The sequence below is a fragment of the Pangasianodon hypophthalmus genome, chromosome 14, assembly GCF_027358585.1.
Source record: "Pangasianodon hypophthalmus isolate fPanHyp1 chromosome 14, fPanHyp1.pri, whole genome shotgun sequence".
In the NCBI taxonomy this organism is placed as follows: domain Eukaryota; kingdom Metazoa; phylum Chordata; class Actinopteri; order Siluriformes; family Pangasiidae; genus Pangasianodon; species Pangasianodon hypophthalmus.
This window is the reverse complement of record NC_069723.1, coordinates 26048310-26064931: the sequence shown is the minus strand read 5'-3', so window position 1 is coordinate 26064931 and position 16622 is coordinate 26048310. Positions and strand designations below refer to the sequence as shown.

General features: G+C 42.1%; 1 protein-coding gene across 1 annotated transcript; it reads left to right on the top strand.

Annotated features, from left to right (window-relative positions):
- Positions 1-5014: 5014 nt before the first annotated feature.
- Positions 5015-15601, top strand: ttpa (tocopherol (alpha) transfer protein). Its single transcript, XM_034310392.2, has 5 exons — positions 5015-5280; positions 12569-12722; positions 12939-13132; positions 13418-13528; positions 15282-15601. Exons 1-5 carry the CDS (start codon positions 5041-5043, stop codon positions 15474-15476), a joined length of 894 nt encoding a protein of 297 aa, XP_034166283.1. The 5' UTR covers positions 5015-5040; the 3' UTR covers positions 15477-15601.
- Positions 15602-16622: the final 1021 nt, after the last annotated feature.

Here is a 16622-nt window from a genome sequence, read left to right as displayed (position 1 = left end):
CCTTTTTTGCTGCAGCGGGGAGCAGTTGGGGGTTCGGTGCCTTGCTGAAGGGTCTCACCTCAGTCGTGGTATTGAGGGTGAGAGAGAGCGCTGGTCAGTCACTCCCCCACCCACAATCCCTGCCAGACCTGAGACTCGAACCCACAACCTTCAGGTTCACCTTCGGGTTACAAGTCCGACTCTCTATCCATTAGGCCACGACTGCCTGATCGAGCGATGTTCTAAGAGTGCATATATTTATTATAACTGCACTGGTATGTTTCACTGTGTGTATCACGCCGCTCGTCTGTGTTCGCCAGGTAAAATTCCACCTTTAACAGGAATGTACAAATCATTGTGGGTTCACGAGCAGCAAGCTAGCCAGCTAGCCGACTGGCTATGAGTGAGTGTGTCTTCTTTGGTATCTATTTCCATTAGCAGAGCAAAAATAAACAAAATATTTGACCATACTGTCAATTTGACCATACTGTCAAACCAACCGAAATGTCGGTTACTTGATACTAATTTCTTTCCTGCGGCCTCGTGTCTATGGCCGAATCACAGCCACGCAGATATTCAGTATAACCTCACTCTCATGCAATATTGCTTAAATATAAAAGCTCAGTATAGAACACAAAATAGTCAAAACATAACATTCATTCGTTGGGGTTCCAAGAGTCTACATGAGCTCCTTCTCCATACACTTCCTCACTTCACTGCTCCCATAACAACAGCTGTTCTTGCACACACAGATGTCATTAATGTTATGTCCATTGCTATGTGTCTCGCCACTGAAAAGGAGAAATCCTTCATTCTGATGGTGCGATGGTGCTCGACAAAAAGATCAGCCAATCTCCTCTCGGTTTCTCCAAAGAATAGCTGATTACTTCTCTTACAGTAAACAGCTCCTGTGCTGATGCACGAGGAGTGATGAGTAAAATGTGCTTCTGATTTTAGTGGCTGTGTGAATAAATTTGCATGTGGAACATCTGCAGTGGTTGCATGCAAGAGTGCCACAGGTTCTATTAGCCTGATCATCTAATTCACTCCTGACAAGCAGGTCTTTTTGTTCCATCTGTAGGAGAAGAGTGGAGGTTCCTTAAAAAGAGAAGCTGTCTCAGGAAAGTCCTGGAAGATTTTGAAGTTTTTAAGTCTTATTTCCATCACAGTGTTATTAGTGGGATGATAAGTGAGTATTAAAGGAATTCTCTCTGTCCTAGCAGGGGATTGTGTAGAGGTCAGCACATCCGTTCTCTCAGTAGTGCTAATGCAGGCCATGGCACAAGCTATGATCTTCTTGGGGAATCCACAGTCATGAAAATATTTGCACGTTTCCTTACTTTTCCAGAGAAAGTCTTCATTTTCACTGCAGATGCAATTAAGTCTCATTAGCTGTGAATAAAGAATGGAATTTGGGCCTTGTAGGTATAAAATTTTATTTGGATAAAATAAAGATAATAGAATTAGTGAGAGGAGAGGAGCCTGCCCCTGGCACTGGCACTAATGGCCCATGTTGCTTAAATAAATTGCAAACAATCGGAAATGTCTGCGAGACTCGAGTCTTCAGGACAGAGGAGTTTACACTTTCCAGTTTCTCTGTACCACGACAAGCTGTTTTTTAGTCTCATTAACTTGAAGAGAGAGAATAAAGAGAGGCTGGTGAGGGAACGACTGTTTATAGATGCTATAACGTAAGTGACAACAGGAACGAACTCTCATGTCAGGAAACCTACTAACCTACTAGTGCTGACACTGGAGACTCCTTCCATACACATTAAATAAATGTTTCCTTACAGAAAACTTCACCATATCGATTACACGCTTTTCTTTGCTATACACCTTTATTACGTTATTATATAAAGTTTATTATTAGGCTTAGATTATGTGTAGCATCCACAGTACAAGTCCCTGTGAATGAGCTGAACGATACAAGCGCAATAATATAAATATAAATGCTTAAGTTACAGTTGTAAATATTCAAATACATATATAGAAAATTAATCAACACCTTCTGACTGAAGAATTCACCCGTGTTGTGGTATAATCGTAATCAACACACGTTCTCTGTTAAAAGAACAGCACATGTATGCTGCTTATAACTCCAGCACTCCTGATGTGACACATGTGTCTGTGTCTCTGCATTAACGTATTTTTAATGCATAACCCATGCAGCCAGCCCAACTGGTCCTGCTAGTACAGCTACGTACAATAATGTGGATATTATGCATTTTTAAACGTCTAATTCACATCTATGCAGGATAGAAGAAAAGACATCTGCTTCTAAATTAGGTAGGAAATTAATTCATTTTATTTTCAATAACATGTAGTATTGTTACAGATTTCTTACTCTCTCTCTCTCTCTCTCTCTCTCTCTGTGAGTTCGTGTGTGTGTGTGTGTGTGTGTGTGTTTGTACTGTACTTTGTGTTTTATGAGTAGAATATGTTCATGAATATACTCAATTTCATTATTTTAAACACGCAGTGTTTATTATGAATATATTTTAGTTTCAGTCAGCTGTGTAGCAGTGCAGTTGCCGCTATCAGTTTATTTAAGTTAGCTAATGTAGATAAGTTGTCTCTACTTCCGTGTGTTATCTAATGAGGTACTTTAGATACTTTGTCAGGACAGGTTGTTGTATGTTCTTATGGCAGAATTGGAACTTTATATTGTGTGTACTATAATGTTTCGTGATATTTATGATAGAATAACAATCTGTTTTAATTTCCTTGTTAACAATTTAAAGTTAATAAAACTTTTCTGAACTTAACTACTAATGTGAAAGCAGTGTTGTAGAAATGTTACCATGATGTTATCGTTTAATCTACAGTTTTCAGTTCACTGACATTCTGTTACATTACAGTTGCAGTTTAATTAACCCAAATTTCATTCAAAACATTTTCACAGAGTTACTGTAGGGATAAATATCACACTGTGCAAACATTTCTGATTTATTTTATTGCAAAAACAAAATTCATTCACATTACACCATCAGAATAAACAAATCAGAATAAAAACATCAGAATAAAGAAAATTATTAATAAACACTGTGTGTGTTACAGTTTAATCTATTAAAAAAACACATCATACATTTTATCTGTTTATAGTTACATTTAATGTTCATGAGACGAGTTAGTTCCTGTTGTCACTTACGTTATAGCAGCTATAAACACTCGTTCCCTCACCAGCCTCTCTTTATTCTCTCTCTTCAAGTTAATAAGAGAAAAATCGCAGTTTGTTACGCGTTACTGAGAAACCGCAAAGAAGAAGCGTAAACTCCTCTGTCCTGAAGATGTCGGAAAACTTAAACTTGCAGCTTTACTTCTGACTGTTACAAAGCGCTGACACTGGAGACTCCTTCCATACATCCTTACTTAGACTTAGTTTATGTGCTGCTTCTGCTGTACACGTCCCTGTGAATGAGCTGTTACTATAGAAACGATGAAGTATTAGAGCGAGTGCATTAATATAAACCTGCGCTACTCTCAGAGCTGCTGTTCTAGAAAACTAATCAACACCTTCTGACCAATCAGAATCCAGAACTCAACTCCAAAGCGCTGCCAGAATAAAATGCTGGTGGTCTAGAACAGAGATATAATGACAATGTAGTATAATATATTATGAAATATGATGAAATAAACGTATTAATTGTAGCAGAGGAGGACAGGAGGCTCCGCTCTTAGCATTCACCGCGTGCCTTAATTGATTAAACATTAAATCAAGGTGCGCTGCGAACACGCAGAGGTGGAGTCTAACATCTCTAATCAACCTGCTACACAATCAGACTTCAGTGTATATAGACTGTGATTCTCTTACTGAGAGACCACACACACACACACACACACACACACACTTAAGCGTATGAGCATATAAAGAGCACTCATTTACATATTGCATATTTACATATTAATAAGGATGGTCACATGGCCACAGTAACACATTTAAGTGATATTAATTTACAGCCTTTATATCAGATAAACAAAGAAATATCATAACAATGATTAACACACACGCACACACACACACACACACACACACAGGATATTTGTGCTGTATTTACAGGCCGCTGATTTAACGGAAATAGAATCTGGACTTTAATGTAAAGAAGACAAACCGGAAGTCACACATAGGTTTAAAAATCCAGATCACAAACCAGAATTAAACAGAACACACACATCCGTGAAATTCCTTTCTGTTCAAACACACTAAACGGATAAAAATAACCCACAGAGAGCTGCATGACTGATCTACAAACCCTACCCCTCCTCATTAATAACATCATTACAGGATTGCAGAAATGCGGAGAAGATGGCGATGGGGTTCGGATGCGGTGTTTAATCCCGCAGCAGCTTCATTCTTCTCCTCAATCATGGAGGATTTCTGCTGAATAAAACACCTACCTGACCTGCAGAAGACATCTCTCTCTCTCACACACACACACACACACACACGCACGCACGCGCGCTCTGCTTCCTCCTGAAAGTGGAGGAATAAAATAAAAATAAAAGAGAAAATGAGAAATAAACCGAGGCTGTGCGTTTAAACCGAAACCGCACGAGGGAGCGATGCTGCTGGCGGTGACGTCATCATGCAGCCCGGCTGATGCATCCTGAGAAATCAACAAAACCACAGCGCAGTGACTCAATCAGTGGCTTTACGAAACCATCCTCCTGCAGGAATGTGTGTGTGTGTGTGTGTGTGAGAGTGTGAACTTTGTTCACTCTGGGACTCAAAACACAGATTTTAAAATATGCACTTTTAGGAAAAGGAGAGAGAGATTTGGAGAACACAGGAGGAATGTGGGAGCTGGTGTGAGTTTAATACACACTTCAGCCAGAAATTAAGCATCCACAGTGACAGTGACCCTTTACACCTCTGTGCACATACAACTGACAAATAAACAACACACACACACACACACACACAATATGAATCTATACTTCTCTGTTTTGTTAAGCATTGTGCAATGAGATATGTGTGTGTGTGTGTGTGTTAGGGGTAAGGGCACTGTGTGTAAATGTTTTACTAAAACTCCAGCAGTTTGTGTGTTTAAAGGTAAAGTCATGTTTCAGACAGTTGGTGTCTCGTCTGATCCTCTGACGGTCATGAAGGCTTCAGAATCTGGAAATGTTACGGAATTAAATGACCTTCCTGTGGAGTCGAAGCGGATTAAACCTTATCTGCTGGAGCTGAGACACAGAGCGGAGAAGGAGCCTGTCGTTAAACCACATCCACATTTATCTGATAACTTTCTGATCAGGTTTCTGAGAGCCAGAGACTTTGATGTGGAACTGGCACTGAAGGTCAGAACATCTGTACATTTATTTATTTATCATATGGAAACTCTCACACTGAAATGATCACAACCTTACTGTGTGATACTGACATGTGAAGACACATTTTAAGGCATGTGGCTCAGAGGAATTTCTGTTACAACGAACAAACTGCTATCGGTCTGATAAAGGTCAAATAAAATCTAAAACACACAAAATTCACGACGTTTTATTGCCACACATCAGCGCTGGTGGGTTTTGGGTTTAGTCCAACAAAAACAATGAACAGTAATGTGCAGGACCAGACAACATGCTCGACATTACAGCCCACAGGCTTTAAGACTACATATCATTAAGATGTGGGAGTGAAATGTTTCTATATTAAATGTAGAAATGCGTCTTTATTATTCATCACTCTTGGTGAAATCAAACTCTGAGTGAACAGAGCAGCCTGCATGAAAATCTCCGATGAAGCCCCTGACACAGCGCTAATAGACACTCAGAGAAGCCGTGTGTTTCTGTGGGTTTACGGCAGATTCAAGTACACTGTGTATTAATGGGATGAAAGATTAATTCTCATTGGACGACAGGCTTTTATTACGTTGTTTTGAGCCACGCCCGGACACAGTGCATCTGTGGGAGTGAATGGAATGTGGGGTGTCTGGGTTTTACTTAGAAAATATATCTTAATGTAAGAGTTGGTGGTTCCAATCCCGCCTCCGCTCTGTGTGTGCGGAGTTTGCATGTTCTTCCCGTGCTTCGGGGGTTTCCTCTGGGTACTCCGGTTTCCTCCCCCAGGCCAAAGACATGCACTGTAGCCTGATTGGCATTTACAAATTGTCCGTAGTGTGTGAATGTGTGTGTGAGTGTGTGATTGTGTCCTGCGATGGGTTGGGATGTCCAGGGTGTCCCTCGCCTTGTGCCCCGAGTCCCCTGGGATCGACTCCAGGCTCCCCCGACCCTGTGTAGGATAAGCGGTACAGAAAATGGATGGATGGACCACAATGTTTATTGGACAGTTCGCTCTTTACTTGTCCCACCTGGATGCAAGGCTTATCCATATGATGATTGGGAGATCTCTTAAAGGGGCGGAACCTTGTACCCAACTGCCAATCACTGAAACGGTGATCATGATTAATGAACATGATTGACATCTCAAACATAAACATATCGCCGCCAGCTGGACTCACAGTGCGAGCAGAGCTGCAGCAGTCAGAGAACGAAGCCATACCAGTTTTACACAACTAGTATAGCTTTTTATCACTGTAATTGGTAAAAATTGTAAATAAACTGTAGGTATAAAGTTGTGTTATTTGAGAATGTTTTTGTTTATTTATAAGTCTAGCTAGCTGTCACTACCTTTTTCAGTGAAATGTTGTTAGCTAGTGAGCAGCTTAGCTGGTTTTTAGACTGACAGGGCAGACAACCTGATTTTGGAAAAGTCTTTGGATGCTCTCACTTATGAGGAGAGACTGAGAATTAAACCAAAGACCAAACCAACAGATGAAACAGATAAAACGGAACACACAGATATATAGATATACGGTATACTTCTGTAACAGACACCTGTGTGTATTCCATTTTTTTTTAAAAAAGCAGTTATAGACAGTGCAAGGGTTAAATGACAAAAAGCAGCAGCGGATTAACACTACACAGGGCCCTGGGGATGTATTAACACCAAGAGCTCCCTAATGCATCTTAGTACCCTATGGTATCCAAAATGCTAGATTTCATGCACACACACACATGCACACAGGTAGATTTATTATAACACTACTGACTACAGATCACCAGCCAAGTCTGGATGAATTATTTCCGCAGTTAGGGACGCTGCAGTGATTGTGAGCTGTACTCACTGCCATTGTTCACTATTTCAGCAGAGGTTTTGAAACGCTACTGCTTCTGCATTTGTAACACAGAACTGTCCATTAAACACAAATATGAATTCAGCAACAGCAACACTGTTTGCAATTTTTATATCATCACAAGCATTGGTAATAACAGTGCATTTAAAGCAGCAACACATCCGTGTTTTTATGAGTCAATAAAAGGCATAAATTAAAGCCACTAATTTTTAACGTATTATTATCTTAAAACCAATAACCTAGGCTCCGACACTACAGTAGGCCTATAATATGGAGTTTATAGGAAAAAGGTATAACAGAAACTATTCAGCCCTATATATAATGTATATATCATAGCTGCTCTGTGATGACGTTCATAAAAGGTCTACAAAGTCATCTTTATGATTCCATATTTAACCCCATCAAATAAGTAAGATGTCATGTTCTGCTATTACTAACACTGTTTTATTTGATTTTATTTTCAGGTAAAACTGGTTGATAATAGCTCAGGCATTTAATGATTAAAACAACAAATCTGTGTGCATCGCACTTCTCAACTGAACTGTACAGATCACACAGTGATTTTATTTAGTATATTTCCTCAGCCCTCTTGAAATGAATTCTTGGCCACTCCCAACCCTTTATGCGTTTCTAAATCATTTTTAGACAGAAGTCTGATTTGTATGAAGTGAAGCAGTTAGGTGTTGATGTTAACCTGAGTTTCAGTGCTGTGGGATGAAACAGCGCTGTACAGTGGCACATGCAGAATGCCGACAATCGCTGCAGGTACTGATCCGGTCATACACTCTGGTCACGATTCAATTCGATTCAATTCATGATACTGGCTTCACGATTCGATTGAATTTGATTCTCAGAATATTTTGAACAAAATTTGAATGAATAATAATTATGACTGAAAAGACTCCTTTTTTATTTCTGAATCATAAACAGTGCAAAACAATGTGCATTTTCGTCTGAATAAAATTAAATAAATCAAAAACTGTTATGAACAGAGGTTTAATATTGTCAATAAAATGTACTACAAGTTCAACATATCTTAAATAAATGAATTTATTTTACCAAGAAATAGCACTCCAAAGTCGCTAAGATTGAGTTCTGCTACTTCTATCTCGAGCACAGTAGCTCGCAGAGGCGTGGGGCTGCTGTTGTCAGAAAGCTACTGAAGAGCTCGTTGTAACTGTTGCAACAGTCCAGTTGCATTAGATGCATAATTAATAAAATGATGATTAGCACGATGTGAATCGCACATTCCCATGATGCACATCATCAGATTTTTGTACCGTGATGCCAGTTCCCCCTGCAGTCATGGAAACACGCCTGCCGGCCTCACAGCCTTATGCCAGGCAGCCAGGAGGGTGCAACCCCTTCATATTACCTCCTCCAGATGTGGCAGGGCAGCTGCTCCATAGCAGAATATACCATCGAATTTCAGACTGTGACAGCCAGCTCAAGCTGGAACGACCTAGCTCTCCATGCGGTATAAATACAGGGTCTTTCCGAGGAGCTAAAAGACGAGCTGGCAGCTCATGATCCTCCCAGGGATTTAGAGGCCCTGTACAGTCTCGCCATCTGCCTGGACAATCGTTTGCGAGAGCCACAGTTGGAACACCAGTCAAGTAGGGCATTTCAGCGGGCACGTGACTGCGGATGGGTTCCCCTAGATCCCTGTGGGGACTAAAAGCCCATAGAGAGACTTCACCTGTTTACCGGCACCTGTTTACCACAGGAGGGGGGATGCTCCCTGTAAGTCGCCCAGTTCTTGGTCTATGGGCAGTCGGGCCATCGTCAAGCCCTCTGCCCGCATAAGCTGCTAAAAGGCAGGGGCCCTCCCAGATAGGCGGATCTGGGTTGGCCCTAGATACAGTCCCGCACCCTTCCAGCCTCTTCCTGTCGGGCCGCCCTTCTTTGGGGATAGGGTAGACAGGCTAGCCTCCAGGCATATATTGATTCGGGGGATATCGGCAATTTCATAGATCAGGGCTTAGCCCGCAGCCTGGGGTTACTCCTGGAGGCCCTCTCACACCCACTGCCTGTTTCTGGCCTTTCTGCCCATTTGATTGCACCATCAACCTGATGTCTGATGCAGCTCGCCCTAGGGGTAGGTTATTCTCCCTCTCCCCCCAGAGCATAAGGCCATGGATGAATATATCCAAGATGCCTTATCTGTGGGGTTTATCCACCCATCCACCTCACCAGCCAGTGCGGGCTTCTTCTTTGTGAAGTAAAAAGATGGAGGCCTGTGCTGGGATCTGGAGGACGCAGTTCGCTGGGCACTCCAACGGGAACTGGATCCAGGTGGTGGTCCACTGGGCAGGTTGTTTGTCCCATGGAGGTCTGACTGCAAGTCCTCACTTGGGGCCACACCTCACCCTTCGATGGGCACCATGGGGTGGTGAGGACCCTGGAATTCTTACGGTGTCAGTTCTGGTGGCCGGCTATGGACAAGGACGTCCAGGCCTATGTCAGAGCCTGCCAGGTGCCATGGTGAGCCTATTATCAGGGTTCCATCCGTAGTCGAATGGCCAGACAGAAAGAGTCAATCAGGACCTGGGACGCTCTCTGAGACGTCTGGCCATCTCCAATCCCTTGACATGGGCTAAACATCTAATGAAGGTGGAGTATGCCCATAACACGCTCTGGCACTTGTCCTTGGGCATGTCGCTGTTGGAGTGCCAGTTTGGCTACCCTCGACCCATGTTTGCTGAGCAGGAGGAGGAGGTGGGGGTTCTGGCAGCGGAACAAATGGTGCGCCGGTCTCGCAGGGTCTGGCAACAGGCAAGAACAGCCCTGCAAGCAGCCGCCCAGAGAACCGCCCACTCAGCAAACCATAAGAGGCACATAGCTCCCACATTCCGCCTGGGCCAGCGTGTGTGGCTGCCTACTAAAGATTTGCCTTTGCGGGTGGAATCTAATAAACTGGTGCCCTGATATATTGGCCCATTTAAGATCCTGAGAAGGATAAATCCCATTGCGTACAGGTTAGATCTCCCCCAATCTATGAAAATCAGCCCGATGTTCCACGTCTCCAGACTTAAGCCTGCCCTACCCCCTTCTCATATCCTAGATAGCTGTAGTCCCTGATAAGCTCTGGGTCCAGGATGTGCTGTACTGGGTGTACCTGGGCAATTGGGAGGGGTACAGTCTGGAGGAGCGCTCATGGGTCCCAGCATGGCACATCCTGGACCCAGAGCTTATCAGGGACTACAGCAGGGACCAGGCTGTGGGCTTAGATACATCAGGGGCCATTCCTGGGGGGGTACTGTAACATCGTGGATGCCTTCTCAGGCAAATTCATGGCCGCCTGCATGGTCCTTTATAGTGCCTCAACCCTGTGCAGGCAATGAGCAGAGACGCGCGGCACCTGTGCAGACCGCCACTTAAACCACTGGGTTTTCTCAGTCGGCGTGCGGACATGACATCTGTGCCGAGTAGCAGAGCGGTTTTTCCCGCTGTGAGGTAATTTGGTTGAGAAGTGAAAGCTTTATTTCTGAGTATAGGCATAGAGAAGTTTCTTTTGAGGTTCGGGACCAGTGTTAGGGCTCTCTAACATATATATATATGTACAGTTAGGTCCAGAAGTATTTGGACAATGACAGAGTTTTTGTGATTTTGCCTTTATATACCACCACACGAAGTGTAGACTTTCAGCTTTATTTTAAGAGGTTCCACAAAAATATGGCATTTACCATTTAGGAATTACAGCCATTTTAAGCAAAGTACCTCCATTTTCAGGGGCTCAAAGGTATTTGGACAAAGTGACTTAATTGTAAATATAACCATAATTTTAATACATGGATGAAAATCCTTTGCAGTCAGTGACTGCCTGAAGTCTGGAGCCCATGGACATCACCAAGTTTCCACTGAGTTTCCTCCCTGGAGATGCTTTGCCAGGCCTTCACTGCAGCCACCTTCAGTTGCTGCTTGTTTGTGGGTCTTTCTGCCTTCAGTTACCTTCAGCTACTTCAGCTACCAATATGAAGTCCAAGGAGATCTCAATGCAAGTGAAGGAGGCCATTATTAGGATGAAAAAACAAAAGAGACCTATCAGAGAGATAGAAAAAACTTTAAGAGTGGCCAAATCAACAATTTGGTACATTCTTAAAAAGAAGGAATGCACTGGCGAGATCACGGAAGACAACTAAAGTGGATGATTGCAGAATCCTTTCCTTGGTGAGGAAAAACCCCTTCACAACATCAACAGAAGTCAGGAATACTCTGGAGAAGGTAGGAGTATCAGTGTCAAAATCTACAATCAAGATGCCTTCATGAATGTAAATACAGAGGGTTTACAAAAAGGTGCAAACCACTGGGAACATTCAAGAACAGGAATGCCAGATTAGACTCTGCCAGAAAACATCTAAAAAAGCCTCGCATGTTCTGGAATAAGATTCTTTGGACTGATGAATCGCTACAAAACTGATAGGATGCCGCTTCACAGTGCAGGTGGATAATGACCCTAAACATACTGCGAAAGCAGCTCAAGACTTTTTGAAGGCAAAGAAATGGAGAATCACAAAAACTCTGTCATTGTCCAAATACTTCTGCACCTAACTGTATATACATTTATTTATTTCAAAGACTCTCTAAGCATCGTAGTTCAGCGAGGCATGGTCCGCGCTGAATGCTTATTAGAGTCATGAGGAGGGAAGGCGGCTCCATCACTTTAACAACTATTTTGTTCTGGCTATTTATTTGGCTGGCCCGGAGATTGCTCTCCATCTTGCTGCAAGACAGCGTGTGCCGGTGTTTGGTGGCGGCTCACCGCCGTCTTTAGTGCACGCCGCTCCCAGCTCACTAGGCCTGCGATTAGCCTAGTGCTTAGCGTATTGGAGCAGGGCACACCACCTCCTTGCTTCACCTCCCACAGCCGGCGGCATCAGTTGAGCTCGCATCTAAGTTACACATGCTCCTCTTTTCGCCCCAGAGCTGCATTTAGGCTCTTTTATTTCTGATCTTTGGATAGCGGGCCCAGCTCGGTACTTTTTCCACCTTTGTACCAAGTCCTCCCCATAACATAGATCGATATACTATTATTTTTTTATAGTTTGTGCAAGCCGAATTAAACCAGGCAGCAGGCCATGTTTAGCAGAGGCACTTGAGTTTGACAAGTGCTTTAGCACATCTTACCATTAGATGCTCTCCTTCCTGACCTTACGAGAGGCGAACTCTTCTTCTTATTTGTCAATCATGCAACTGACATGAACAACAACCGACCAGGGGCCCCTCCGAGCTCAGGCCCTAGGGCTTCAGCCTCACCAACCCCTGTTATAATCCGGGTCTGGTTAGTGCTTAATGTGCATTAACACTGAGTCACAAAGTGAAAATATGCAGAGAGTCATGTGACAGTGAAAAACCTGTCAGTAAAAACCTGACTCTGTTCTCAGAACCTTTGTTATTATGTTTAAACATTTATGGTTTATATATTACACAGTTATGATGTTGTTTCTCCACAGTTATTGATTAATTATCATAAATGGAGACAAGAGTGTCCTGAAATAAGCGCTAATCTGCGACCATCCTCCATTATCGGCCTCCTGAAAAACAATTACCATGCGGTTCTCAGGTCCAGAGATGCTGCCGGAAGCAGAGTGTTAATTTACAGGATCGGTCAGTATTCAGATATTCAGAATATTCATTTATTTTTTACTAATTTAGAAAATATTTTATCCAGATTAAACTCTGAGCTCTTAAAAGAGCTGATGGTGAGATTATTTTACCAGCAAAACATAAACATAACATAACGTGTAAAAGCCATTCAGGAAGAACTGAGCAAACTGTGACATACAAAAACGAACCATGCTTATTCCATCTGTCTGTCCTCAGGTCAGTGGAATCCAAAAGAATTTTCGGCGTATGAAGTTTTCCGTGTCAGTCTCATCACATCTGAGCTGATTGTTCAGGAGAGTGAGACTCAGAGAAATGGAATCAAAGCTATTTTTGACCTTCAGGGCTGGTGTTTCTCTCATGCCCTCCAAATCACCCCCTCACTGGCAATGAAGATCTCCTGTGTTCTCACGGTACAAAGTTATTAAAGTTTCTCTACTTCAGTATTTTGTAGGAACAGAAGGAGGATGTTAATGAGGGATTTTTATGAGTTAATGAGATATTTATAATTACTGCTGGAATCATTTGATGCTAATTTATCACATATTTATGCTACTTATCACATAACCTATCACATATGCACGCTACTTACTGTATGACATATGTACACTACCTATCGTGGTGCACGATATAGTGCACAGAATATAATCAATTTTTTACATACATGTATAATCATGTTTCACTTCTTGTTTTCTCAGGACTCGTTTCCTTTAAAGGTGCGCGGGATCCACTTCATAAACGAGCCCCGATTCTTCCGTCCCGTGTTCACTATGATCAAACCACTTCTGCCTGAGAAAATTAAACAGAGGGTTAGCAAACTACACCTTTCACTCTTCACCTTTCCCACGTCACCTTTCACTCATCACATTTCACAATTCACTTTTCACCTTTCATGCTTCACCTTTCACTCTTCACCTTTCTTATTTCACTCTTCATATTTTACACTTCACCTTTCACAGTTTACCTTACACCTATCACTCTTTACTACTCACATTTCACCTTATGCACTTTATCTTTCATGCTTTTCACACTTTGTTTCCTATTCTCTAATAAGCATAGTGTCTCTTGAACAGCTTTCATGTCTTTAACTGTAGTTCTGTGAACCACAGGGAACTACTCTGGGTGCTGAGAATCAACTGAACACTCATTCCAAGACCTTCAACAAAGTCACGAATGAAATATGAAATATGCAGTATTCCCTAGTACCTTCTTACTCACCTGGTGTAGGATCTGAAGGACAAGGAACCCTGGTGGATGTCCAGAGTTCATAAAGCATATTCAGTCCTTATCTAAACAGACTTATAGAAGTACTATTCCTCATGCTAGTTCACCAGGTCAGGGATTAAGAGTATCATCGAGAACATTTAGTGAAAATTGGTAGTTTTATATTATTCCCATTAATTAAAGAAAATGTTCACATGAAGTCTATTTTGTTGAAGTTATCAACTGTTCACTGATGGAGACGTGAGTCCAAAGCCATCTTCATGGTTTCTAAGTGGTACCATTCACAGTACTCTCACCTTTGGCTGTCAGTGTGGAGCCATCCTCAGCAGCAGTGAGGACAGAAGTAGGGCACCAGGATGGATCCAGGCATCCAGGCAGATCCAGAGAGCAGAAGGAGTCAGGATCACTGGTATCTCAGGGGTAGCATGTGTAGCTCAACAGAGAGAGTGACAGAGAGAGAGAGAGAGAGAGAGACAGAGAGAGGGAGAGATTGTTAGATATGTTAACTGTCACGTAATGGTTAAGGACAATGTACATTGTGTCCCTGTGCAAGCAGGGACTCGGGCAAGACTAGCTGTGACAGCATAACTAAAAGGGAGAGCCAGAAGGTAACACAGACATGAAGATGGCCTGGGACATAAAGCGGCCTGCCACTCCACCATCCACCGTTCACTTGTATGCAGAGCCTTAGCTGTGTCTCCCCTGATGGCCACTGGCATCTCCCTAACAGCAAAACACAATTCATCAGCATGAGGCTAGATTCATAGCTCTGATATTAGTCATAAGCTGCTAAGGCCAGAGATCCCTATGATGCACATGATGTCTAAAAATATATACAAGGTGAAAAGAAGAATGATAATGATGTCTATATGACTACAATATTTATTCAACTCTGTCCAGTTTTATTTATATAGCACTTTTAACAATTGTGATATTGTCACAAAACAGCTTTACAGAAATCTGGATATACTGGATGTGTAATGAGCAAGGCAGAATTTATATATCAGATACGACGTCATACGGTCACTTTGTGATGTTGCTGAAGGTCTCTGTATGTGCATTTGAAGGTGTCCAGGTGATTCTCACTGTCCCTCGTGGTTAGCAAGGGTGAAGAAGAACCTCATTTAGAGCTTCACCGTTACTGAGTCCTGTGTGGACCACATGAGGAAATTTCACATTTACGCTAATGTAACAAAGAAGACTTAAATGCTGTTTATGTAGCACTTTTCTCCCCGAATGCTATAAATACCAAGCCACTGTGTTAATGGTTTTAGCATTCAGCTGGTGAGTGATTGTAAACAAGAAGGTGTTTATAATAAACATGTGTTTATGCTGTAGATTCACTTCCACAGCAGCTCGTACATGACGAGCCTCACTCAGTTCTTCCCTCAGTCCATCCTCCCGCTGGATCTGGGCGGCTCAGGGCCGAGTGTAGACGAGCTGTGTGAGGAATGGACGCAGCACATCCTGCAGGCTGAAGGCTACCTACAAAGTCTATGTGTGGATTTAGCAGGCAGCTCGTCTCAGAGCTGATGATGCCACCATCATGCTGATGTTCTGACAGTGTGTGTTTGTGTGTGTGTGTGAACTTTGCTCTTGTATTAGAGGATAAACACGCTTGCAGGTCTCTGTCAATAATAAACTGATTTTTCAGTGCAGCTTGTGTTGTATTCTCAGTGCTGTTAATGTTGATTAATTTATGTGTATGTGAAGGTAACTGATGAATTTCTTTTATTTAGATAACAAATATAGTCATTTCTCATGCTGGATTTATTTCACTGTGTCAGAACCTTTGACCCTGTTCACAATTCATTAGAGAGATTAAAAGCTGCAGGAAAAGCACTATTTTGATGCATGAAACACCTAAAAACAGGAACAACACAAAGTAGGTATTTTAATGTAATCAGCTAATTTGCATATTGTTGGAGAAAATTCCACACTGAAGAAGAGCAGAGAGAAACATGCGGAGTCCAGAAGCGCTATCAAAAAGTGTTTATTATGCCATAGAACAGAGCGAGAGTATACTCTCAGTTAATGTTACAAGAGCAATTCATGTAACAGACTGAGCTAAAATCACACATACATCACTTCATATACTGCAGAATTATAGAATATGATTGGTTATGCAGAAAAGGAGGATCTGCATCTTATTAGTAAATGAACACATCGAAACACAGGGTTACACAAGGTCACTGGAGTGCAGGTGCAACATACACCTGCCTCAAACTGAAATCAGAAACTAAAACCTTGAGGATGTGATGGAAGGAAAACGTCACATCACATCACACACAGGGTCACTGCTACCTCAAAAATGAGTTCGACGTGTGTGCAGACGATCAACAGCTACAAATGTAAGAACATAAAACACATACAGAATAGATTCAAGATTCAAGATAGAGTCAAGATTTTTATTTGTCACATACACAGTTATATACAGTATATAACCTGCAGTGAAAGGAAACCTGGCCTACTCCTCTTTAGACTGTGCATTAATACTAAATTAAAGTTAAAATATAAAAATCAGAAATGAATAAGAAATAAAAAGAAATAAGAAATATGAAATATGTGTACAGGAGTGTGCAAAAAAGATGCACAAAATACTCAGGGAAAACAGACCGGAATCATCCTATTAATAAGAGGGAGAATAAACTATAAGTAAAATTAACTTCACCACATATT

Excerpts from the sequence above, each read along its gene's own strand:
- ttpa (XM_034310392.2), top strand. The coding sequence starts at position 5,041 with ATGTTTCAGACAGTTGGTGTCTCGTCTGATCCTCTGACGGTCATGAAG. Across the intron at positions 12,723-12,938 it reads AGTGTTAATTTACAGGATCG|GTCAGTGGAATCCAAAAGAA; the intron begins GTCAGTATTCAG and ends GTCTGTCCTCAG. Across the intron at positions 13,133-13,417 it reads AGATCTCCTGTGTTCTCACG|GACTCGTTTCCTTTAAAGGT; the intron begins GTACAAAGTTAT and ends TTGTTTTCTCAG.